At 40.5% G+C, this 25916-nt stretch overlaps 2 protein-coding genes across 2 annotated transcripts in view; both read left to right on the top strand.

The window, feature by feature from the left end:
- LOC127648178 (histone H3) overlaps window positions 1-25916 on the top strand; it is a 1095985-nt gene that overhangs the window by 668037 nt on the left and 402032 nt on the right. The window lies entirely within an intron of this gene.
- Window positions 1289-9342, top strand: LOC127647915 (E3 ubiquitin-protein ligase TRIM39-like). The gene is made up of 7 exons (XM_052132444.1): window positions 1289-1411; window positions 3368-3936; window positions 4531-4626; window positions 7443-7676; window positions 7855-7996; window positions 8149-8175; window positions 8323-9342. Exons 2-7 carry the CDS (start codon window positions 3382-3384, stop codon window positions 8877-8879), a joined length of 1611 nt encoding a protein of 536 aa, XP_051988404.1. The 5' UTR covers window positions 1289-1411; window positions 3368-3381; the 3' UTR covers window positions 8880-9342.

Genomic DNA, 25916 nt, shown 5'->3' with positions numbered 1-25916 from the left:
ACTTCCAAGAACCAATCATACATAGGCCTACATTGCATAGGTATCAGGCGGGCTTAGTAAATTGTTCTCCAATGAATAAAGGACAAACCCTAACATGTTTGTAAAACCCACGTTTTGCGCATGTAAATTGCAACCAAACTCTACCACAGAACGATGCTCTTAAAGGGGCAGATCCCAGATACACGTCGTAAAGAAATATGAACTTAGTACCCCAGAAACATTATTAGAAAGGGTCTTAAATACTCCCGCTGAACTTTTAGGGGGAAATCACTAGGGTTACAATGCAATCAATTGCGATCTGCTCAATTCTGTGGATTGGATTTGAAAAGATAAAATGTGTTAAACAGAGCTGAGAGTACAACACTTTTTATTAGCCGAACACATAATCAGAACAGGCAAAGCATGTAATAAACAAGCATACAAGCGGCTGGGGTACGTCTAGAACTCTAGTAGTGACATGTTCTGTGGGAATCTGAAGATTTCATGTGCTCCTCCTCAAAACTTCCATCCGTCTCATCCACATCTGCTTTAAGTTTCATTTCACAGTCAGGAACTGAGTAACACTTAATCGTTCAGGAAAACATTCATATTTGGTATCAGTTTCATTTTTATCCAATATGAGTTATGCAACATGTTCACTTTGACGCTACTGGCAGATTATTGTAGGCTATAACATATCATGAAAATACAGAAATATGAATTGTTGACATTGTAGTCATTCCAGACACACCATGAAAGCATCAAAAAACATTCAGACGAAAATAGTTTTGTGTGAGGAACAGACCAAAGCATTGTTGAACAACCCTCCACTCTACAGTTCATTGAAATATAGCACCTTAAATGTGTCCCATCAGGTCTGACATCAATGCGACATGATCAGTCATCACTGATGTTAAACCTGACTCATGAAGAAGACTTCAAATATAGCGTATAACCAGATAGACCACTTTTATGCTACATTTATTGTGCTTATATATATATTTTTTTTTTTGGAGCTGGACACAACCAGACCACTTTCAGTTTCATTACTTTTCCATTCGTTTAATATTTGTGATGGAAAACTTCATTTAAAATGTAATTTAATGATACAATACTGTACTGGAAAAATAATGTGACGTGAGAGAATGTCAGTAATGTACATGTTGGCAATCCCAGGTGCATTTGCCTTTGATGTACAGTATTACATACCTGAGTTTCAAAAGCTGTCAGACAGTGTGCTGCTGTCGTATGGCCCACGCCTAGAGCATTTGTTTGTATGTAAATGCAAACTTGTTTAAAAGAGGGCAAAGCTTCTTTCATTGGAAATGAAAGTTATTTACACTACAAGGAAATGAAACTTGAATTGCAAAGAAGGGGAAAGCAGGAGAGAGATACAGATCACCGTGACAGAAGTATTTACGCCTTTGACAAGGTAAGACTGATTTCATTACTTGCAAATTTCAGATTTTTTACTATTGCACTTAGTATTAAGGATTTGAACAAACACCTTACCCTACTGTACATATTAAAGTACAGTTTTTAATTTGTTCTGCACTGTTCGTGCTACGGACATGAATTATACATCAAGGTGCTATTACTTTTCTAAGCTACCCGACTTATGATTTTAATAAATTGACGATAAAACAAGCAGAATAATACATTTACATTGGAGGGACCTGAACCATTTAACCTATTGCCATTTCAAAGGCAGGACCATTAAATATCTCAGCAAATTGCTATTTTCCAACACATTAGGACTCAAATAATACCATATCATTCAATATTGCTTTACGGTTTGTATTTCCCATGTAAATGATATGAGCATTTACACAGGAACATTGTCGCCTCAAAATGCTGCCATGTTACTTTTAGATAAAGATGCTGAGTTGATTCTAGGGTTTTTATAAGTTACTCAGTATTTGCAGGGATCCCTTTTTCAATATTTTTCTCATAAATATGACCCACTCATTCACATCCCTCCCCCCAGCTTCAAATGTTGCGTTCACATACAACGTTAAGAACATTTTCACCTCGCATTGCCCGTGTGAGTTTGACCACTGGATTATAAATGTGTGTTTAATCTTGCGAGTATTCACCCTTCTCTTCTGGAAAAGGACAGGAGGCGGGGCTTCTACAACTTGGTTCATAGTAAAGTACAACCTGGAATCAATAGCTGGAATCAAGTAGGCGCGCATATTTTCAGAACTTACCAGGTAGTCCAACTTCCTCGCTCACTTTTCTCACAGCGATGTCTTTTTTCGTCAAGTCCCTGTACATGTATGATGTTGTGTCATACAATTCCGGGTGCCCACACACCGCTACAACAATATTTTCATAAATTTTTCCAGATTTCTTCTGCTACTCCGTCAGTACGTCAGTGACATCCGGACAATCTCAATGCTGATAGGCTTTCGTGACAACGCGGCATATGGAGTTTTCACAAAACAATATGCGATTTCGCGTGTTCAAGTCGCAGAATTCGCTTATTCGTGTCTATTCGCATCTTTGCAATGACTTTGTATGTAATCGCCCACGCTAAATGCTCGCCACGCGTTGTATGTGAACGCACCATAAGGCCACCTTACAAAAATTGAGAGTTGAATGCAAATTCGCAGCAAACTTGCCGCAGATTCACCACCGATAATATTCACATGCAAATGAGCTTTGCAGCAAACTTGCTGCAAATTGTCCATTGTTGCCAAAGGTTTGCCGGAGGCTTACCACTACCGGCAAACTTCTGGCAAGAAGTGGTGACCATGACACATCTGGACAACTGCTGCAAGGGGACTTCAGTCCGCAGGAAGCTGAGGTCTGTCCAAGGGTTGAAAGTCTGATGGCAGGAGGGGGTGATTGTCACACGGTTTGTGCCGTATTGAGCTGCACTGTGTGGCAGATGCTATTTACACCGGGGTGCAAAAGGACACAACGATATTTAAATATTGTTTTACTATCAATTCTCCCCCCTGCGATGGACCCAATGTTAGCTGGGATAGGCTCCAGCCCCCCGCGACCCTGTACACAGGATAAGCGGTTGACGATGGATGGATGGATATCAATTCTCCCTGCCCAGTTGGTGGCGATATGCAAGAAGAATGTTATTCAACAAAAACAAAAGAAGAATGTCGAAGTGAAAGTGGAGATTTATAGTAAAAAGGGACTTAAATATTGATCTGTTTCTCACCCAGACCTATCATATCACTTCTGAAGACATGGATTTAGACACTGGAGTCTTATGTATTACTTTTATGCTGCCTTTATGTGCTTCTAAGGATTAAACATATTGACTTATTAAAATATGTAGGCCAATTCTCTGAAAACAATGGTCTATATTTTATTTAATTATGTCTATTATTATTATTGATGTTCTGTCTACCCTCTGGTTTAACAGCTGACACAATCACAATGGCTACAGCCGTAGATATCTCTCGCCACCTGCACTGCCCCATCTGTAAAAACCTGTTAGCCGAACCTGTCTCAACCAGTTGTGGACACACCTTCTGCAAGCGCTGTCTGGACCAGTACATCAACATGTCCGACCCGCAGTGTGCTCTGTGCCAGGAGCCAGTGTCCACCAAACCCAGCGTGAACGTCGCGCTCGAATCGCTTCTGCGGGAGTTTCACCAGATTCATTTATCTGACCTGAGCCTCTTCACCGGAGATAGAAACGAGGTTCCGTGCGACATCTGCGATGAACAACTGACGTTCGTAGCGATCAAGTCCTGCTTGATCTGTCAGATGTCGTACTGCGAGCACCATCTTAAGCAGCACCAGTCCACAGCGAGACTCAAGGGCCATAAACTGGTGTGTCCGGTGGAGAAGCTGGATCAGCGGGCGTGCAGCGTGCATGGCAGACCGCTGGAGCTCTACTCCCGACAGGACGAGTGCTGCATCTGCGCTTTATGTGTGAAGACGGCAGGAGATGTGACATCAGTGGAGTCCGAGAGAGAGAGGAGACAGGTGCGAACAGAAAGTTATCAGACAAATAGAACAGATGTAAAATCTCATCTGAGCCACAGCAATTTCTGAGAGTAACTCTTTTATCTTAATATTTTTAGTATACACTTTTTATTGTTAGTATACACTCTAAAAAATTACTTTAGGATTTACGCATTTCAGCTTCATAACAGAATTCCATCTATTTGGATTGAGTAACTTTTAGTTTTATTAATTTAATTTAGTTTTAAATGACACAATTTAGATTTTTATGGAATTTTGTTATGAACTTGAAATGCAGTAAATCAAAAAATTAAGCATATATATATATGTTTTTTTGTTTTTTAATGTTGTTTAATGTTTTAATGTGATCCTTGGAATTATTGGATTTTGGTGGACATTTGTACCTTTAGAAGGACATTTTTCTAACTATGTAAAACACATAGTCCTTTTATATACTGTATATTTGCCTTCTTTTCTATAGTACAAATTTCTCTACAGATTAAAAAGATTCACTTTAATTCAGAATTTTTTTTTAGATCTTGTTTTGAATTTATTGTACTCATGGTGTGTGTTTGTAATTGTGTACTGTATGTGTGTGTTTGTGTTTTTCTACAGGCAGTACAGGAAAATACCATTGAACAATTGGGAAAGATGATCAGTTACAGGAGAGAAAAACTTGGGGAACTTCAGGAAATGGCCACAAACTCTCAGGTATTATATATATCAGTGTTTGATTTAAACTTCTATTTACAGTGTGATGAATGAACCAGAAGAAATGTCATTCATCACACCATTTGTTTTTAACAGATTTGGTTTGACTCATCATTTGATTAGAATTATAATTTTTTTACTAGGGCAAGCTTTTTTCTGTTTGACCATTTATTTTCTTTGATTTTATGCTTTTTTTCACCAAAAGTGTTCAAAAGTTATAAGCCAAAAAAATGTTTTTGCTATCTCCTGACCAGTAGGGGGCAGTGCGCCAAAATGTTGCAGTTAACCTCAGGGCCTAATGCTGTTGACACGTACCAAGTTTCATCCCAATCCCTCTAAGCGTTGTGGAGATACAGCCTGATGGTCCATGTTGCGCGTTCTTTGTCAAATTCGTTGAAGTGCAGTTCAAAAGTGGTATGGTTTATCAAAATTCTGTGAATAAGTTTTTCTCATGAGTGCCTCTAGATGATGCAGGCCAATTTTCGTGCAAATCGGACAAACAGTCTAGGAGGAGTTCGAAAAAGTACATTTTCAAAACATTTACATATGGAGGACAGGAAGTTTGCTCGATCATTACATAATTGGTATCATTGTTCTCGGCATGAGCCACGGAATCTATCAAGATCAGTCTCATGACATTAGGCAAAAGGAGTCAATAGCTATTAGCATTTTTAGAAATAGCTATATTATTTTTGACCACAATGTGGCTTCGCTCCTTTTCGCTCCTTCTTTCGCTCCTTCGGGTCTTGACCCCTAATCATAGGAACGCTAATGAAAAAAAAAGGGGTCTTTCGCTCCTTCGGGTCTTGACCCCTAATAATAGGAACGCTAATGAAAAAAATAGGGGTCTTTCGCTCCTTCGGGTCTTGACCCCTAATAATAGGAACACTAATTTGTGTTCTGCTGAAGAAACTAAATCATACACATCTGGCCAAAAGAGCTCTGCAGCTCCGCCCACTCCCATGAAGCACTGTGAATGATGCAATCGAGTCGCCTTCCCTACACTCTCAAACTACTTATATTTGTATCTGATTAGTTTGCAATAAACTTAATAATTAATAATAAACTTAATCAACTAATCAACAACTTCAAATGAATAGTTTTATATGTGTACATTGTTTTTAAATCGATTACGTCATTCACAGTCCTTAATGTGATGAAAGACGTTAAGTACAGTCTTGTACCTTTGTCTTTTTGTCCGATTTTCCAACACTTTTTTGTTTTAAATCACAGTTTGTAATGTTGTAATTGATCTCGGAACTCTTTTGTGAAGGATTTTATGAAATCAAAATGAATGGGGGAAAAACCCCCATTAGCCGGCTAAAAAAGTGAACCGGCATTGTTGTACTCTATTTCGTTCAAAACATAATAGACAAAGGCTTGTAAAGTGAGTGGATAAAGAGAACACAAGTGCCCGTTTAATATAGTTTTCAAAGTCTAATCATCCAAATGAATAGTTCCATAATTTAATATTCATAATACAAACATTAACAAGTTTGACTTTCACATAGTACAATGGCATACAGCAAACAACACTACACAAAGACAGGATGCAAACACAGCAGAGCAAATACTTTACAATACTATACTTATAGATAAACAGGACACACCTAGATACTAACCCAAGGCAGGGGCAGATCATAGGCATTATTTTATGGAGACTATGAGGGGTGGCAACACCAAAGCAAGCACCCATGTGTAGATTTTCTGGTAGATTAAGGTGCCAAGCTTCATTTTAACAAATCAATAATTGGAGTCACTATCTTATTACAAATTTGCTTTACAACTGCATTTCCACAGGAACCACATAGTAACCATTTTGCAACACTAAAAAAATATAATAATTTTTGGCATAATAAAAAATAAGGAACAAAATGTATATCTCCAGAGCACCAAGACATTGTCTATTAAGCTCATCTACAAATTCTAAATGTTACTAAGCTTCACATATAGAACCAGCAATCTGGAGTAATGCCTTATGTACCTTATATATATCTTGTGTTTCGTCTGGATTATACACATACCTGATGAAAGCTATTTCAAAAAGTGGTGAGGACACGTCTCTCCCATCTCAACCCATAACTGTCAGCAATGTATCTAAGAAATTCATCTTTTACCTCTTTTTTCCATTTATTTGTCCATGTGGTCATTGTTGTTGAGGAAGCTCATCAAACCACGAGATCCCAAACACTGTAAATGCGCTGCAATAGTAGGTAGGCGAATGGTCGATGCTGTGATTGGCCGCTGCAGCTGCTGTCAACAATCACAGGATTGGTCGCTGCTGTAATTAATCACGCTATGGGCCTGTAGTCATTTGTGCATTCGGTGAGAGTTTAGGTAGTTTGACATGAATAAACCCCAACACATTGTCAACATCAACTATAATATACTTATATTTGTATTTAATACATTTGGATACTTGGGTGGCAATGCTTTTTCTTAGGGTGGCATTTGCCACCCGATGCAACTCCGGTAGATCCGCCCCTGACCCAAGGAGTTAGATTCATCTCAATGGCAGTTGATTGAGTGACAATGGCACAACTCTAAATACAGTTACTTTTTCCCCCTAATAATTATATAGAGGTATGCTATTGTATCATGTATGTATGCATGCATGTATATCGAATAGCAAGGTGCAGAGTATAAAAAAAATATATAATATTTCTCTCTGAAATGGTAGCACGATATCTGATGGTGTCGGTAAGGGCCCCAACAATTAGTCCAGCCTAGGAACCCTCATAAATCCTGACCTGGTTAAGAGACAAGGTTATACAAAAAGAAAAACATACATAAACAGAAAATCATCCCTTCATCAGGCTATGATAGAGAGAGAACAGCAGGAGATAAAGGAGGTGTTTGCTGCAGTGATGGAAGCCGTAAGGAGGGCAGAAGAGGTGTTGCTGGGTCCTCTGGAGGATGGAAGTAGGTGTTTGGAGAAGGAGATGGAGGAGAAGACACAGCAGATTCAAAAAGATATCCTCAAGTATAATGAGGCCATCGCTGTTTTGAATGACACTAAGAATGAGGAAGATGACATCCTCTTCCTCCAGGTCAGCAAACAATCAAAGTATAAAGGCAATCCAATATTTTGGGTTGTTACATACTATATAATTAATGTGAGAAGTAACAAACAATTAGACAACAAAATCTTGACATTTTAAAGGAATGAAAATTCCCCTTAAGTATTCTTTTAAATGTAACATTGCCATGGTTTTGTTCCTCTCTCAGTCTTACCCGTGTGTGCCAGATGAATTCAAAGATGACTGGACAGTTTCCATGGACACTGAGCTAAACTTCGGCACAATGAGAAATTTAAAGGCAGCTATGTTGGCTCAGATTGAGTCGAAGCTGGAGAAACTTTGCTCTGTTGGTGAGAGATCATCTTTGCTGTCTCAAAGTTGTGATGAATTGAATCGTTTATCGACTACTCTTACGAGAAATACCATGGTATTACCATCAATAGAATTGTAAAGGACTGTCACCATGATTTGTTTATTAATTTCAAATTTTTTTTCTTTACAGAAATTCAAAGAATCCAGAAGTTTTCAAGTAAGTTTAGGAAGAACATATACACTACCAAAAGTTAAAAGTTTGGACAGAATTGGTCTTAATATTTTGATCTAAAGGCTAACGCTTAAATTCTTGGAATTAGATTTCCAAGAACATCTCATAACTGATATGCTTCTTTTCTCTCAGTTGACTTGCTTCTGGATGCAGAAACGGCACATCCATCCTTGGAGGTGTCTCCAGACTGCAAAACAGTGAGGGATTCTGGAAAAACTCAGGCGAGCCCAGGAAGTCCCAAGCAGTTTGATCTGGTCGGGGGGGTCCTGGGAACTCCTCAGATCATGTCTGGAAGAGCATTCTGGATCGTGGAGGTGGGGCAGAAGGCAGGCTGGGAACTGGGCGTGGTGAGAGAAGGTGCTAAGCGGAAGGGTCAAATCTCCTACAAACCCAACGAGGGTTACTGGGCCATCGTGCTCTGTGGTCAAGGCATGTATGGAGCTTTTGAAGATCCTCCAGTGCAGCTGCAGCTCTCCAGCAATCCCCAAAAGATTGGAGTGTTTGTGGACTGTGAGGAGACTCTGGTCTCCTTCTACGATATGGAGGCTTTGGTGCATATTTACACGTTCACTAAGTGCAGCTTTAATGAAGCGATCCGTCCATATTTTAACCCTCATCCCAACAAAAATGGGATTAATTCAGCTCCAATGGTCATTTGCTCTGTCAATCAAACTGACATCCATATGTGAGGAGTTTTGTCTAAAAGAGGGGCTAATTTTATGATATTCATCCCATTTATTTTTTCCACAGGCAAATAAATTTTAATGCTAATTTTTAAACCTTTAAAAACAGTCCTACTGTGAGCTTTGAGGTGGTTCATCGAGGGTATATGCTCCTGTTGAAGCCATCAGTCTATATTATTTGTACTTATTTTTTTTAAATCATATTTAGTTTCAGAGTTCCTGGTGAAGAACTACACTACCCATAATCCTAAAGAGAGATCCACCAATTCATGGTTGGTTTGGCTCATGAGCTCTTTAATGAAGAATTGTATTAAATCCCTATGGAAACAAGTGAGAAAAATACTTCTGGAACCAAGACAGCTGATATAGAGGATGGGCACTCAGGATGTTTATTACTGATTATTCGTTGATTTAATCTTTTTTCATTTAAGCTGTCCGACACCTGTGTGTGTGTATTTTTGTCTTTTTGGTTTCAGTTCTTCATTAAAATATAATTTTTATTCTCAAGCCGGTTCTCGCCTCCTCCTTTCCCTTCACCCCTTTACACATGGCAATAAAATACAATGGTATTGCCATCTGATATCTTCATTGTACCATGAGCAGTTTTTGCATTAATTAATGTTGTATTATAATGATAAGAGTACTCTCCTTACTGTATTCACACATTATTGTATTACTCATAAAGTATATATTTACACATAATCTCTACTTATATGGGATTATTTACATATTAATATATTTAAGTGGGGTAGGGATGTGAACACTGATTTAATCAGCATTTCTATAAAGTAGGTCATTCGGAGTATCACTCAATCATACATGTCATTTATACAATATTTATATGTGTGTGTTTATATACAGTATATACAATATTTATATGTGTGTGTGTGTGTGTGTTTATATACAGTATATACAATATTTATATGTGTGTGTTTATATACAGTATATACAATATATTAATAATGTTTTAACAATAATGTGCTGAAGAAATTAAATTTAAAGTTAATTTAAATGTCTACATTTTACCTTTACTGGAAGGCTGGAGACAAATAAACAAAAAAGAAAATCTTCATCATCACTTTTCAGACTTTATTATGAGTTGCGGTGAGAAAAAATTATCTAATATATTGAGAAACAAAATAATGAAATTGCACTCTACTTTATTGTTAATATTGGAGTTCACCATGTTGTTACATCAACATCAGTAATATCAGAATTACTTTATTCATCAAACATATACAAAGTTTGTGACTGAGGAGGGGCATGGCCCCTGGCAGCAGGTTTGCTGCAGGGCAGGGTGCCTCCATCTGCTTCTTCACCACTGAGGACTGCTGGGCGGAGTCGTCAATGGTGCCGCCAAATTGACGGAGCTGGGAGACAGGGGTGTTCGAGAAAGCATGCTTAGTCTACCTGCCGTATTTCGACCAGGTCCAGTCCATAGATTACGTTTCTGGACCACAAGGGTGGCCATCGCCCGATCGAGTGCTGGCACTTCTGACCTTCGTGGCCCTGGGTCATTGAACGCAGTTCCTGCAGCACATCAAGAACAGGACTGCCCAAGTGCAAGTTTTGAAGTGCTTTGGCCTGGTACTGATTGCAGGAAGGGCCATGGCATGCAGGGCGGAAGCGCGCGGAACTAATCAAGTAGCCGTGAGGGGGGGTTGGGGTTTTCCGGTTCAGCCTGCGCTCGCGGTACCCGGGAAAGCATAGCGGACATCTGTGCGTCAGGCTCAGACTGGGCGAGCAGACCCGAAGGTGGCGGCCAAGATGAGTCATGAGCATCAGACGCCGCTGTAACGAAGCAGTCATCCTGAGCTCGGACGGAAGCAAGGCGGGTGGTTCAAGGGGATTTATCCGCCACCCATCATTATCCCCAAATCGCCTCCATCACCTCCACGCCGCCTGCGTGTAATCGCAGCCCAGGCACGCAAGGCATCTTTTATGACCGTCAGAGGTGGGGAGAAATCAACCGCATCAACTGAGGCGGAAACGCGTCTTTAAAAAGACGCGTCCTGAAAAGGACGTTCAACGGCAGCTGTGTATTTGCTCTTTTAGAGAAAATAACTCTTTTAAATGCGCTGTCGAAGCACCCAGGGGCAAACCGCACTGCCGTGCAGAGAAGGAGAAAGCCACAGAAGTGCGCCATAGATCCAACAGCAGGCAGAGTCAGAGGAACAGGAACGGGTGTGTAACTCGCAGCTGACTGCATACACAACCATCGGCTCTGAAGAAAATTTCTGAATGAACTCGACGTATTTGCCCGCTTTTATGCCCGTATGTCTGGGGGCGGGGTATGCAAATACTGTCTGCCTAATTCCAATTGGCCTTTTTTCATAGATCAGAGGCATATTCGCCGCTCAAGAGAGAAGCCTAGTGGCGCTTCTTCGACACAACATCAAAGTGAGTGACAGACGGGGAACTTATTATTATTATTATTATTTTTCTGTATGGATTCAGACAGATCTAATCTGCAACTGTGTGTATATAGCTTTCGTTTCGTGGAGAGTTTGTACATTTTCGGAGCTTATAACCTCTCAGATCAGCAATCTCTGTCCATTATTAATTAATACCAACAATTACCGCTCACTCATCTTTCTCTATTTTAACACAATTCATGATTAATAATAATTAAAGATGTAATTCCAACACTCTATCACATTCATAATTTTCACAAACTTTGTTTTGTATTCAATGAAAAACATGTACACGGGAAAGCAGAGCAGGTAAATGTGTGCAAATACACAGGTGTCCAAGTCATGAGAAACCAAACATAAACAGACAAGATGGAGACTGAGGGTGTGTCACAGTGGAGAATGCTCAGTTCACTACACGTTTGTGCAACTTTAGCACACAGTACTTGATCGAAACCACCCGTAATCCAGTTTAACCCAGTACCACAATTAATTGGTACAATTAATGTTGTGTTATAACTAGGGCTGGTTAACGTTATGGGTATGGTAGATACCGATACCTGGACTTCGATACCCATTCCTAAACGATTAACCAATTTTATTAAATCTATTTTAACAAGATTACAAACATTATCTCAAAAAAACTTTGGTTTTATTTTTTAGTTTGTTGACTTGTTTTACAGACTCAAAGACTCATCTCCTGAGCCTTCTGGTCTCCTCATGCCAGGGTCGGCAGGAGCAGAGGTTATAACATTAATGTGAAGAGGAAAAAAAAACAATAAAGCTAAACTGTTAATTTAGCTGACCCTAAGGATAAGTACGGTTTAACAAGATAACTAGTTTAATGTGAGTTAAACTTGATCAGTTACTGTCAACCTTAAAGCATTTTTAGCATCGATTTAGCTAGCTAGCTATCTATAGCCATACATCCAAACAATATCTAACGTTATTTAGGTCCCAGTTTATAGGACTATGTCACCGCGCACAGAAACAAGCATGTACCTCTACAAGTTAGTCTATTTTGTTTGTTGGTTGGTTTGCTAAACGTTAACCTACCTGTCGGAGTCCCAGTCATAGCGCCACTGCAGTCATCAGTAGTTTTGAAGGAAGCTCTGTGGCAGGAGGACGCTGAGAGGATGACTGCACCGGCTCTGTCTTCTTGCAGTCGAAGACGGAGCAACTTTCTGCTCTTAAGTTTATTCCGTGCACTGTCAAGTGCTTCATCAGATTTGTCGTGTTGCCGGTCTTGGCAGCAATTATCTGTTGGCATCAAGCCTGGTTAAATGTAGCCACACTTTTGATCTTTTCCACATCTTTTACATCTATGAGGGTTGAGACACATACACACTACAGCCTCACGTGTGAGCCGTGTCTCTGGGCATAACCGGCGTAAACTAGTGTTTTTCCTTGATGCCTAAACACAGCCAATCACCAGCACTTTTAGATTTGGGCACATCTAGTATGCTACATGCTTATCACTGACGTTGACGAGATGAAATCCTTAGGTATCGAAATTTGGTACCGAACGACAAGATATTTTTTGATACTCGATTGTTTAGGGGCAATACGGTCGGTGCCTAAAATGTATCAAACTCAATACCAAGCTCTAGTTATAACTGCCCACGGAAAGTACATCAAAAGAAGAGAACTGGGGGAGACTTGGTGGCTCGCTAGTTCGAATCCAGGGCGTGCTGAGTGACTGCAGTCAGGTCTCCTAAGCAACCAAATTGGCCGGTTGCTAGGGAAGGTACAGACACATGGGGTAACCTCCCCGTGGTCGCTATAATGTGGTTTGTTCTCAGTGGGGCACGTGGTGAGTTGTGTTTGGATGCCGCGATGGATGTCGTGAAGCCTCCACACATGCTATGTCTCCGCGGCAACGTGATCAACAAGCCACGTGATAAGATGCGCGGGTTGAGCTGAGATTCGTCCTCCCCCACCCGGATTGAGGCGAAACACTATGCGACCACGAGGACTTAAAAAGTACATTGACACATTGTTGCTTATTGTGGCCCATTCGCCACATTTTGCGGACGCACAACCGGCCCGCACGGTTCTCCCAATGGACATTCCACCCCTGGTCAGCCCAAAAGTGCGTCAGACCACCGGGAAAATGCCCGGTATGCCAGATTACAAGTCCAGCCCTGCCCACTCCTTTACATCACAAGTGCAACATTCTATCCGTTGAGCTACTGTGCAATTTGATTGCACTCGAACAAGCTTGTAAATGTAGTTGGTTACATTGTGTAAATGTTAAAATCCATCATCATGCAAGTCATACATCAGTTGTCATAAGATCGCATTGTCCGAACTGATAATCTGCCATTTTACTTTTGATTTGTGTGAAAGTGAATAAGAGTCATTGTTGTTGTAACACCTCTAGTGTTCACTTCACTGCGATACATGCAACGAGCCACATAAAAATCATTTAGCAAAAATTTAAGTATAGTACATGATTCTATAAGACAGACTGTGATTTGCATAATTCAGTTGCAGCCATGCATTCTTAGTGAATTTAGACTTAATTATTTTTTTTTAACCATTTAATTATATGAAATGAACACATTTTATATTACAGTTTTTTTCAATTGCTTACACACTCAAATTAAAACCTTCCCACAATTAGCCAAACCTTACACTCAAGGAGCAAAACACCGGCCTAGATTTGCACAACTGTAAGCACATTGTCAGCTTCACACTTTTTGCAAAATATTACACACGGTGATTTGCAAAACACTAAAAACACCTGTATGCATTTGACGCAGAAATGTATCATGATGTCATTTCCTTGCAATTTCAAAGCAAAGGCTTTCAAATGAACACACCCATGAACCAATTGGTTAAACACAGCCACCAGGTGTGCACACACACTGGTGCTTAATTGTAGAACACCAATCAGGTTTAGTGAGGATGAGAGGGGTAATTCTGAAAGAACAAGGTGGAGGAAGACCTGGAGGAGGGGTAGGACATGCACAAAGAAGACAACCAAATCTGTGTAATGAAATTCGTGCTACAATTGTGGACCATGTAATAAAGCACGGACTAACACTGAGGGAGTCTGGACTGAGAGTACAGCCTAACCTAAGTAGGTACACGGTGGCATCAATAGTTCGGACATTTCATCAAGAGCACAGGTGAGAAACGTATCTTCTGTCAACAGAAAATCCATATCTTACTGCACGAGAACACCAAGGAGGAAGGGGCCTCCTGTGTGAATATGGGGCCCCTTCCTCCTTGGTGTTCTCGTGCAGTAAGCTATGGATTTTCTGTCTCATTGTTTTGGCCAATAATGCAATCAGACTTACAGAAATTCAAGCCCATATTGTCAATGATCACCCAATTTTCAATAATGTCCAACAGGTCTCTCTGTCAACAATAGCCCGTATCCTTAAAAAACATCAAGTTCTGATGAAACAACTGTATAAAGTGCCATTTGAAAGAAATTCAGACAGGGTGAAAGTCCTGCGGCGTGAATATGTGGTGGTACGTTTTGTTCACTGACTGTAGTATTGTGTGCTGCACGCATAACCTTTTTACTGTACATGTCATTTTACTGTATAGCAGACCTACAGTAAATTGATCTACACAATGTTATCTTTTGCTATATTTCAGAGAGTTTTGCAAATGGATGCGGAGGAAGTCCCGCATGAGTTTACATTGATGAGGCTGGATTTAACCTGACAACAGTGAGACGAATGGGAAGAAACATCATTGGCCACAGAGCTATTGTCAATGTACCAGGGCAACATGCTGCCATTACACAGAATGGGGTCCTCCACTGCCATGCCAACTTGGTCCTTACAACACTGACCTCATTCTTACATTTTTAGACAGATTACACAATATTATCACAGCAGCAAACCATAGGGACCAGATGCAATACACTGTCGTCTGGGACAATGTAGCTTTCCATCGTTCTGTCATGTTCTCTGTTGTCTTTTGTTTTGTGCTTTTATGTTGAAGCTTAGTTTAGCTCCTGTTTCCTGTTTTGATTTTTGTAGTCCTTTGTAGTTTCTTTTATTACCTTGTCTTGTTTCACTGTTGCCCTTTGTTTTTCACTTTTGTCACTTTTGGTATTCCTTAGTTTTCACTTTTGTCCCTTATGTAACGCCATAGTCTCTTTGTTAGTGTTCGTGTTTTCCGTCATTGCTTTCACCTGTCCCTCGTTAGTTTGCCATTGGTTTCTGTTTATTACCCTGTCATCTTGTTTGAGTTCTGTCTGTTCATTGGCCCCTGTTTTCCCATGTCCATGTATTTAAACCCTGTCTATTTGTTCAGTCGCTGTCAGTCGTTGTTTGTGTATGGATCGTTTCATGGTTTGCTGTTCTTGCTCCCTGATGTTAATTCGTGTTCGTTCCCCTTCGTGGATGTTTGTCAACTTGTGTTCACCCGTGAGTAACTGTGTTTTTGAAGGCACTTTTCCCCTCGAGGACGTTTCTTTTGTTCCCGTGCTTTTTCATCTGTGTACATGTATGAATAAACTGCGTTTGGATCCGCTTCTGCCATCTCCCTTCTCCTGATTACCCAGATCGTGTCAGTTCTGCTCTGCTCCAAAACTGGTTTCATCAACACCCTCAATTTACAGTTCAATACCTTCCACCATACTCCCCCTTCCTAAACCCCATCGACCAGTTCTTCTCAGCATGGCGGTGGAAGGTTTGTGATCTTCAGCCCTATGTCCAGACGACCCTCATTCAAGCTATGGAGGAAGCATCTGATCAAATTGAACAGCATCCATACAAGGGTGGATTCGTCACTCCAAAAGATTCTTCCCACGTTGCCTGGCAAATGAAAATATAGCCTGTGATATTGACAAGGCCCTGTGGCCAGATCCACCCATATGGATTGAAAAACCGGGCCCTGTTTTCAAAATTGTGCTTAAGCAATTGAAGAAAACTAATGTATTAATTAAATACATTTAATGTGTTTAATTAAATATATTAAATGTATTTAATACTTTTAATTAATAGTAACAGTAATACAGTTAATAGTGGCCATAAAAACAAAAGACTAAATATTAAAAAAATATTTGTATACTATACTTCACACTTTTCAGTCCTGCTGTGGACAGGTGTAGCTTACTTCCCTAAAGATCACATTTTTATGACACTCCTTGAGCTGACATTAGTTGTTCTTGTCACATAATATTTAGTGTGGATAATATGTGAATAACTACTCAGGGCTTGTTTCTTCTCTCACCTGGGCGGACATGCAAGTGCCAGATTTACAGGTCACATACAGATGTTGTTCTACAAATATTTGTTTGCTTTGTTCAGGTCCAAAACATGTGGACGAATGATCATCCTAGATTGTTGCATAATATTACATGCCATAAGTGACTTCTTTTACCATTCATTTCATTTATTTTTACATGAAAATAAGTTCATTTAATTAAGAAATAGAGAAATCAAATATTTCTGCATGATATTAATTATCATAATTTTTTTTACAATTGCCATGATAGATTTTTCAATACTTTTAACAATTTTCCAAAACTCTTAACACAGTTAGCACTACATCTGTCTGTGTAAGCTATACTATTAACACATTTCTTGTTGCTTTAACACAAAATGGATATAATTAACACAAATTTAAAATGCTTGAACTTCTTTTACACCCAAGCTCAAACAAGACCAAAACAATGGATTTTTATTGCCAAATGTACCAATGCTTTAACACTGTATGACAGATAACACCATGTTCTAAACCTAACCTTACAGGCTAAAGTCAAGGTAAACAGCTGTTTATATTGTGAATTGAAACACAAATATATCCCCTGTATTTTATTCTATTGTTACTGAGAAACAGCTGATTGAATTATGCAAATATATAAATCACAGATGATTCCCATCTAGGAAACACACTCAGGTGTTGAGGTTCTTTCAATCGCATGACCATATGGTATAATGTAAAAGAGGACCTTTTGGGCTGATGTTTTGTGGAAAGGGAACAATATAGAGCAACAAAAGAAAGAAAGAAAAATGTCTGGAATATGTATACCAGGACAAGGGAGAGGAGTGGGACAAGGGCAAGGGAAAGGGAGAGGAGTGGGACAAGAGCAAGGGAAAGGGAGAGGAGTGGGACAAGGGCAAGGAAGAGGAGTGGGAAAAGGGCAAGGGAAAGGGAGAGGAGTGGGACAAGGGAGAGGAGTGGGACAAGGGCAAGGGCAAGGGAGAGGAGTGGGACAAGGGCAAGGGAGAGGAGTGGGACAAGGGCAAGGGAAAGGGAGAGGAGTGGGACAAGGGAGAGGAGTGGGACAAGGGCAAGGGCAAGGGAGAGGAGTGGGACAAGGGCAAGGGAGAGGAGTGGGACAAGGGCAAGGGAGAGGAGTGGGAAAAGGGCAAGGGAGAGGAGTGGGACAAGGGCAAGGGAGAGGAGTGGGACAAGGGCAAGGAAGAGGAGTGGGACAAGGGCAAGGGAGAGGAGTGGGACAAGGGCAAGGAAGAGGAGTGGGAAAAGGGCAAGGGAAAGGGAGAGGAGTGGGACAAGGGAGAGGAGTGGGACAAGGGCAAGGGCAAGGGAGAGGAGTGGGACAAGGGCAAGGGAGAGGAGTGGGACAAGGACAAGGGCAAGGGAGAGGAGTGGGACAAGGGCAAGGGAGAGGAGTGGGACAAGGGCAAGGGAGAGGAGTGGGGCGAGGGAGAGGAGTTAGAATGCATGGTGGAGCTCAAAGAAGGGCCAGAGCTAGGGTAACTAATGAAATAAGAGCTACTATAATAGACCATGTCATAAACCACGGGCTATCATACAGAGAGACTGGTGAACGAGCACAGCCAAATCTCAGCCGGGACACGGTGGCATCAATTGTTCTGATTTTTAGAGAAACCAACAGGAAGGATATTGCTTCTCCTACTGCAAAGTGTAAATAATATTACCATGTATTACAGTGACTGTGTACCTCCGGTCTCTAATATGTCACTGTATTTTGTCCCTCTAAGGATTCAACGTCTACCTCCCTCAGGGGCAGAGGAAAGCTCCTGAATGAAGAACATGAACTTGCTATTGTCAACATGGTGATTGCTGACAATGAAATAAAACTGAAGGACATTCAGTCCAGAGTTGTAGAGGACAACCTTGTCTTTAGGAACATTGCAGCAATCAGCACAACATCCATTTCTCGGACTCTAGCTAAACACAGAGTCCAAATGAAACAATTATACAAAGTTCCTTTTGAAAGGAATGGTGAGCGCATCAAAGAACTCCGTCACCAATATGTCCAGGTAAGGTTAGGCAATACAGTCATTACTGTACTATACATTGTGTGTTTTGCAGTAAACTACTCTATAAACTTGGAGTACATTAGGACATACAGTAGATATACAGCAAAGCATTTACATACACTGTGTCTGATTACTTTCAGAGAGTAATGGAGTTGGAGGCCAATCATGTCCCACATGTAATGATCTATGTGGATGAGGCTGGCTTTAACTTAGCGAAAAGGCGTTGGCGCGGAAGAAACATAACTGGCAAAAGGGCCACAGTTACTGTGCCGGGCCAGAGAGGAGCCAACATCACCATGTGCGCCACAATCTCCAACGATGGTGCACTCCTGCATAAATGTGAGATTGGCCCCTACAACACCAACCGGCTTCTCCTGTTTTTAGAAGACCTGCATGAAAGACTTGTGCCAGAGGTAGAAAGGGGACAGGTGAGAGACCACTTGCCAATATATGTGATCACATGGGACAATGTGGCATTCCACCATTCCCGTGCAGTCACAGCATGGTTTGACGCCCATCCTAGGATGATGTCCCTTTTCCTTGCTCCTTACTCCCCTTTCCTCAACCTCATTGAGGAGTTTTTCTCATCCTGGAGATGGAAGTTTTTTGACCATCATCCACAGGACCAAATGTCCCTCCTAGATGCAATGGATACTGCATGCCAAGACATCACAGCTGAACACTCCCAGGGGTGGATAAGGCATGCCAAAATATTTTTCCCACGATACCTTGCCAGAGAAGATATCAGGTGTGATGTGGATGAGAACATGTGGCCAAATGCAGAAGACCGGGCAGATTAGAAGATGACTCTTTTTTTTTTTTTTCTTCTTCTTCTTTTTTTTTTTCTTCTTCTGGTGCTTTTTCTGTTTGTATATTTTGTATTTTCACATAATAAATGGCAGCTATATTGCATATTTTTGTTATCTTGCAGTAATGTCCTTTTTCAAATAAAGTCTTTATTGCAGCAATTCTGTCTCTGTCTTCATTTTTTCATTAACCGTACATTCTATAAAGCACTCTGAGATGGGTCTTTTTTTATTGAATTTCTGCAGCAAAAGACCTAAACCCAACAAAACAAAAATGTAGAGAGGCTTCAAAAGAAACTGCAGTGCAAAACACAATCTATGATCAATACAATATACTGTCTGTTGTATAAGACCTGACACATATAAAATAATGCAGTTTCTATAATTCCATCTGATGTTAGTGTTTTTATGACATTGTGCTACGATTGATTAAATCTTCCTGTTGGACGAGAACATATGTTAGAGTTTTGAAAAATAATTTGATTTTGAGACATGTTTGCAGTGTTTTGGTAGACATATTGTATTGTTGCAAGTGTATTACAGTTTTTGCCCGTTGCTTGAACACATTTTGCAAAACTTCGCTCATTGTGCCAAAACTCTACACACAAGTAAACATGACACAACATTGGGAAATATACCATTCACATCTGTGTCAAACTGAAACTCTACTATCAAAACCTAAACTCTGCTATCAAAACCTAACATTCCTTTGTCAAAATGTAACTCTGATGACAAAATGACACATACTTGCATCATATGCATACACTTTCAGATCAGGGTGATCACACTAGTCTACTTTATATAAAACACTGCAGTCTTTGATTTTCACTGTTTATTCAGAAGGCATATTTTCAGGAGGCACATTTTCAAACATCAAAAAAGCAAATAGGCCTACTCAATATTGTACATTGCAGTAACATGAATTAGGATAAAGCAAAAAAAAAAATTATGATAATAGAAAAAACACTATACTGTAAACACAGAAAATCATGGCAATTGTGCATACGTGGGCTCATGGATCCCGCCGTCTGTTGGGGTCTGGCCACAGGACCTCATCGACTTCGCAAGCAATGTCTTCTCCCGCTAGGCACCGGGGAAAATATCCCCTTGCATGTCGAAACCATCCATGGATTGCTGTCACCTGAATGTCGCCGCAGGCCTGTTCCATTGCCTGCAGAAGAGGCATGCGGGCATGTGGTTGGCGGTCATATACATGCCATCTCCAAGCTGAAAATAATTCCTCTATAGGGTTTAAAAATGGTGAGTAAGGGGGCAAGTATACCACTTCAAATTGACTGTGGTTGGTGAACCAGGCCTGGACCAGAGCAGCCCGAGGGAAACTGACATTATCCCATACCACCACAAACCTGGGCTGATCTGGTCTGTTATTTTCAACTATATTATGGAGAGCATCTAGAAATGTGAGTATATGTTGGCTATTGTATGGACCTAGTTTTGCATGATAACGCAGAAGCCCTCGAAGGCTTATGGCGGCACACAAAGTGATATTTGACCCGCGCTGCCCCGGGACGTGCACAATTGCCCTTTGGCCAATTACATTACGACCCCGTCGTCTTGTTTTGCTCAGGTTGAATCCAGCTTCATCAATGAAAATGAATTCATGAGGCTGTGCTGCTCCATCATGACCAAGATTCTCTGTAACAAAAAAAAAAACATATTACTGCACTACAGTGCTACACATACAGAACCCTCACCCCATCACAAAGGTACCTGTGTAGCTCTCCGAATGGATCCATGTGGTACTGATATGGTACATATTCAGCTGCTACTGGATTTCACCAATACTGTATTGTAAATGTAAAGGACAGTTACACTTACCCGTACATATTCAGCTCAAAGTCCTTTGACCCTGACACTGTTCCTCTCAAATGGGACCCTGTAGAGCTGCTTCATGGTGATGTTGTGTTTTCCCAAGATGCGTCTGATGGTGGTGATGCTCACATGGTTTATGTTGTTGAACACATGCCTGTCTGCAAGTATTTTCTGTCGTAGCTGGTGGAGACGGATGGCATTGTCTGCCCTCACTAGGTCCACAACGGCAAGTTCCTGCTGTTGTGTGAACATGCGTTGGTGTCCTCCCCCAGAAGGTCTTCTAGTCATTCTAGAGAAATACAACCACAAATTGTCATCGGTTTGCTTCTTTTTCTTACATTACTTTACTGTATATTCTGTATCATCCACTGTACTGAAACATCTCAATATACTGTAAGTAATCATGGCAGGGGCGTAGCACAAGATCCCGGGCCCTATGTATAGGCAGTCCTGATGGGCCCCCATGTTCCAAATACAGTTTTTTCCAATTGCTAACACACTAAAATGACATGCACAGCACAGTTATTTAAACTGACACACAGAGAGCAAAACCTCTTCTCAAGTCTCCAAAAGTCTAAACACATTTTCTTCTTTACACACATTTTGCAATTCAAAATGGCACTTTTTACATGCACTGAAAACAGTTCTCTGCATAAGACACAACAATCTGACATAATGTCACATGTTTGCCATTTCAAAACACTGCCATTCAAAATAACACTACATGAGCTAATTGGCTAATTACATGTGCCACCTGGCCAAACACCTCAATGGTTAATTGTTAGCACTTCAATCAGGAAGTATATGTGGATTTAAGTACTATATTGACTGCAGTACACTACACGCAACATTGTTTCCCAGTGTACTGGATAACATCATATTGACTGATTTTTGTTCTTTGTTTTCAGGGAGTACTGGAAATGGATGCTCATGCAATCCCACATGAGTTCATCTTTATAGATGAGGCTGGGTTCAACCTAGCAAAGACCAGAATAAGGGGGAGAAACGTCATTGGCCACAGAGCCAATATAGATGTTCCTGGCCAACGTGGTGGGAACATCACAATGTGCGCTGCCATCTCCAGTATGCATTGTGTCATCCACCGTCATGCCAAATTTGGACCATACAACACAGCCCATATTCTCACATTTCTGGACAGACTTCACAACATTCTCATACCACCAGAGCGTATGAATGATGCAGACCATCAAAGAAACTGGTACATTGTAGTATGGGACAACGTGAGCTTTCATCGTGCAGCCCCAGTCCAAAACTGGTTTGCTGACCACCCAACATTTCTCGTGCAATACCTCCCACCATACTCACCATTTCTGAACCCCATAGAAGAGTACTTTTCGGCATGGCGGTGGAAGGTATTCGACCGGCAGCCCTTTGTGCGCATGCCTCTTGTACAGGCTATGGAAGAGGCATGTGATGAGATTGATGTGGGTGCAATTCAGGGATGGATAAGGCACTCAAGGCGCTTCTTCCCTCGATGTCTGGCAAGGGAAGATATTGCCTGTGATGTGGACGAGGCGTTGTGGCCAGACCCGGCTGTGCGGCAAGATGCTGCCTAATTATTTTTCTTGCCTCTTTTTTTTTTCTCTAGATATTTATTCAGTTGACTGTTTTTTGAGAGCATATTGTTGTTGAATCCAATGTAAATATACTTGTAAAAATACAAAATAAATGTTTCAAACATATGTGTGTGTATCTGCAAATATTTCTGTGCATGTGAACAATCTGAAGAATTTTCTACAATTTGAAATATTTTAGTATTATGGCAAAACTAAATATGAGAGTGCTTTTCATTATGCACACAGTGTGTAGTTGGTTAGACAAAAAATCTGGTAATATGAATGAAGTGTGTGCCATTTCATGCAAAAGTTTGATTTTGATAATGCTATGTGTAGTTTCGGTTGCGGTGCTTCGTTTTGCAGGATATATGAGGTATTTTGCAGTTTGGGTGTGTGGTTTTGTGAATTGTGTTAAGTATTTTGATAAAACCAGCCTAGTTTGCAAAATTGTGTGTTAGCAATTGGAAAAAACTGTAAAATACATTCCAGACTTTTCAAGGGCCCTCTCTCCCCTTGGGGCCCTGGTAATCAGTACTGGTTTTACCCCCAGTCCGACGCCCCTGAATCATGGTATGTTTCACAAAAACTACCACTTTGGCTGCAAAAGGAGCATTAGCACCCTGCAATACCCTGTACATGTGATGTGGTAATGTGATATACTGTAGTACAGTGCTGTAAATACCATCTGAGTAGAGTAGAAGGTAGAGAGGTGAAGACATACCTGTTTTCTAGTCGGAATGTTCTTACAGTTTTTCTCAATTGTTTACACACAAATTCTGGTACTTGAGACACAATGACCACAACATGTAACTCATTCACCAACCCCCTGAACCAATTCTGCTAAACTACAAGCACAATTCCTGCTTTACACTCAAATTGCAGTTCTAAAACACACTTTTTTCAAAACACTACACACAATTCTCTGCTTTTGGCACAATTTTCATGCAGAAAATATCTTGTTTTCACAAGGAACACACTGCCATTCAAATATGCACACTGACTCATCACAAGGGCAAACACCCGTCACACAGTTTTATAATTAGCATTCAGAGCTTTAGCATAAAAGGGCAACAGGTGAATTATTCAATAGAGCAATGGATGCCAACATTGGAAACAGAGGCAGAGCCAGAGGAGTGAGAGTAAGAGGACGAGGATGAGGGCGAGGAAGGCCAAGGACCGTAATCTCTGATGAGATCCGAGCCACTTTGGTTGATCATGTGGTCAACCATGGTCTAACAATGAGGGAGGCTGGGCAAAGAGTACAGCCAAATCTGAGCAGGTACACTGTAGCATCCATCATCCGGACTTTCCGAAATGAGAATAGGTAAGAAATCTACTCTCACTAGAAAATTGCAGTACTTCATATCAATACAGTACTCAATGAGTACAGTAGTACAGTATTGCCTGTGGACTGTTCTGTAGGACTGTAAAAATACCTGTAAAGTATGTTTCAAGTATTTAGGAAATGTATACCTACTTTGTATTTACAGTATTTTACTATTTGTTTGGCAGAACTGAATGATTACCAACACAAGGTGGTCGGGAACGTGTTCTGTCTCCTGAACAGGAAACTGAAATCATAAACATGGTCCTAGAAAACAACGCCATAACATTACAGCAAATACAAAGAAAAATAATAGAAAACAATGACAAGTCATTATGATGAATGGAGAAGAAGTGTTTTTCATTCATCATAGTGTTTTACATTGAGCACATCAGTGTTCAACTGGTTCTTATAAAGTCTATTCATATGATGGTTTGTGTGTGTCATTTGAAAACAAAATACCATTTTGAGAAGAAATAACATTGTTTTGAATGTAAAGTTTCATTTTGCAGGAGAATTGAGGGGTTTTGCCCATTGTGTGTGTGTTTTTTTATTTGTGTGTAGAGTTCTGAGAATATGAGGCATTCTTTCAGAAAATGTGTGTAAACAATCGAGAAAAACTGTATTACAGATGCCACTGTGAAGCGGCTTAGATGTGGGTGGACTCTCTGCCCAGCTTCCCTCATAGTCAGGCCATGGTTGATGACATGGTCCACCAAAGTTGCTCTTATGTCATCAGAAATAGGGGTCCGTGCATGGCCTCTTCGACCTTGTCGTCGTCGTCGTCGTCCTCCTCCTCTTCCTCCTCCTTCTCTTCCTCTGCCTCTTGCTATCCCTCCATCCATGCTTGCAAAGTTCTTGAAATGGCTAAACTGAGGGCTTTTTGTAGCTGGCTGATTGGTGTTCAGTTTTGCAAGTAAGTGCCTTCAGGTGCGTATTTGAGTGGTTGCAATTACCCGATGTGTTTTGTATTTTGGATACATGTGTTTTCCAAATGGCACCCTGAGATTAAATTTTTGAACGAAGTGTCTTATGTATGAAATAGAGTGTAGTATGCAGGACCAAGTGTGTTGCATAAAGGACCAAGTGTGTTGCATAAAGGAGTAAGTGTGTTGCAGAATTGCAACTAGAGTGCAAAGCAGCGCTTTTGTTTAAGGTATGGGTACATGTGTTTGAGGTATGGTAACAAAAGCTTCAAGTTGTGTTACTTTAGTCTAAGCATGGGTCTATAGTGTTCAAGCAACAGGCAAAAACGGTAGTGTATTTTGAATATTAGTGTTGGAGTTTAGTTTAATGCGTGCTTTTGAGCATGAAATTAAATGTTTTGCCAATTGTGTGTTGTAGGTGTGTTGGTGCGTTAAGAGTTTAGGAAATTTGTTAAAAGTATTGAAAACATTGTCATAGCGATTGTAAAAAAACGGTAATATATTCTGTATATTTATAAATATTATAATAATAATAATTCACTCACTGCTCTCAGTAATGCACAGATGATGAGAAGTGTAATAAACATATTTTGAACAGAAACAAAATACCTCAAAAGGCAATAATAACTTTTTGAATTATTTCATTTAAATAGTAAAGGTAAAGAGTGAGTGAGTGTGTGTGTGTGTGTGTGTGTGTGTGTGTGTGTGTGTGTGTGTGTGTGTGTGTGTGTGTGTGTGTGAGTGAGTGAGACTGTGTGTGTTTGTGTGTGTGAGAGTGTGTGTGTGAGTGAGAGTGTGTGTGTGAGAGAGTTGTGTGTGTGTGTTTTGAGAGAGTGTATGTGTGTGTGTGAGAATGCGTGCGTGTTTGTGTGTGTGAGAGAGTGTTTGTGTGTGTGAGAGAGTGTTTGTGTGTGTATATGTGTGTGAGAATGCGTGTGTGTTTGTT

Source organism: Xyrauchen texanus, chromosome 1, assembly GCF_025860055.1.
Source record: "Xyrauchen texanus isolate HMW12.3.18 chromosome 1, RBS_HiC_50CHRs, whole genome shotgun sequence".
Taxonomy (NCBI): domain Eukaryota; kingdom Metazoa; phylum Chordata; class Actinopteri; order Cypriniformes; family Catostomidae; genus Xyrauchen; species Xyrauchen texanus.
Note: the sequence above shows the minus strand (reverse complement) of the source record. Positions and strands in the feature narration are given on the sequence as shown.

Bases quoted from the DNA above. Each gene is read 5' to 3' on its own strand.
- LOC127647915 (XM_052132444.1), top strand. From the start codon at position 3,382: ATGGCTACAGCCGTAGATATCTCTCGCCACCTGCACTGCCCCATCTGT. The intron at 7,677-7,854 runs GTCAGCAAACAA...TTCCTCTCTCAG, and splicing joins ATGACATCCTCTTCCTCCAG to TCTTACCCGTGTGTGCCAGA. The intron at 8,176-8,322 runs GTAAGTTTAGGA...CTTTTCTCTCAG, and splicing joins AAGAATCCAGAAGTTTTCAA to TTGACTTGCTTCTGGATGCA.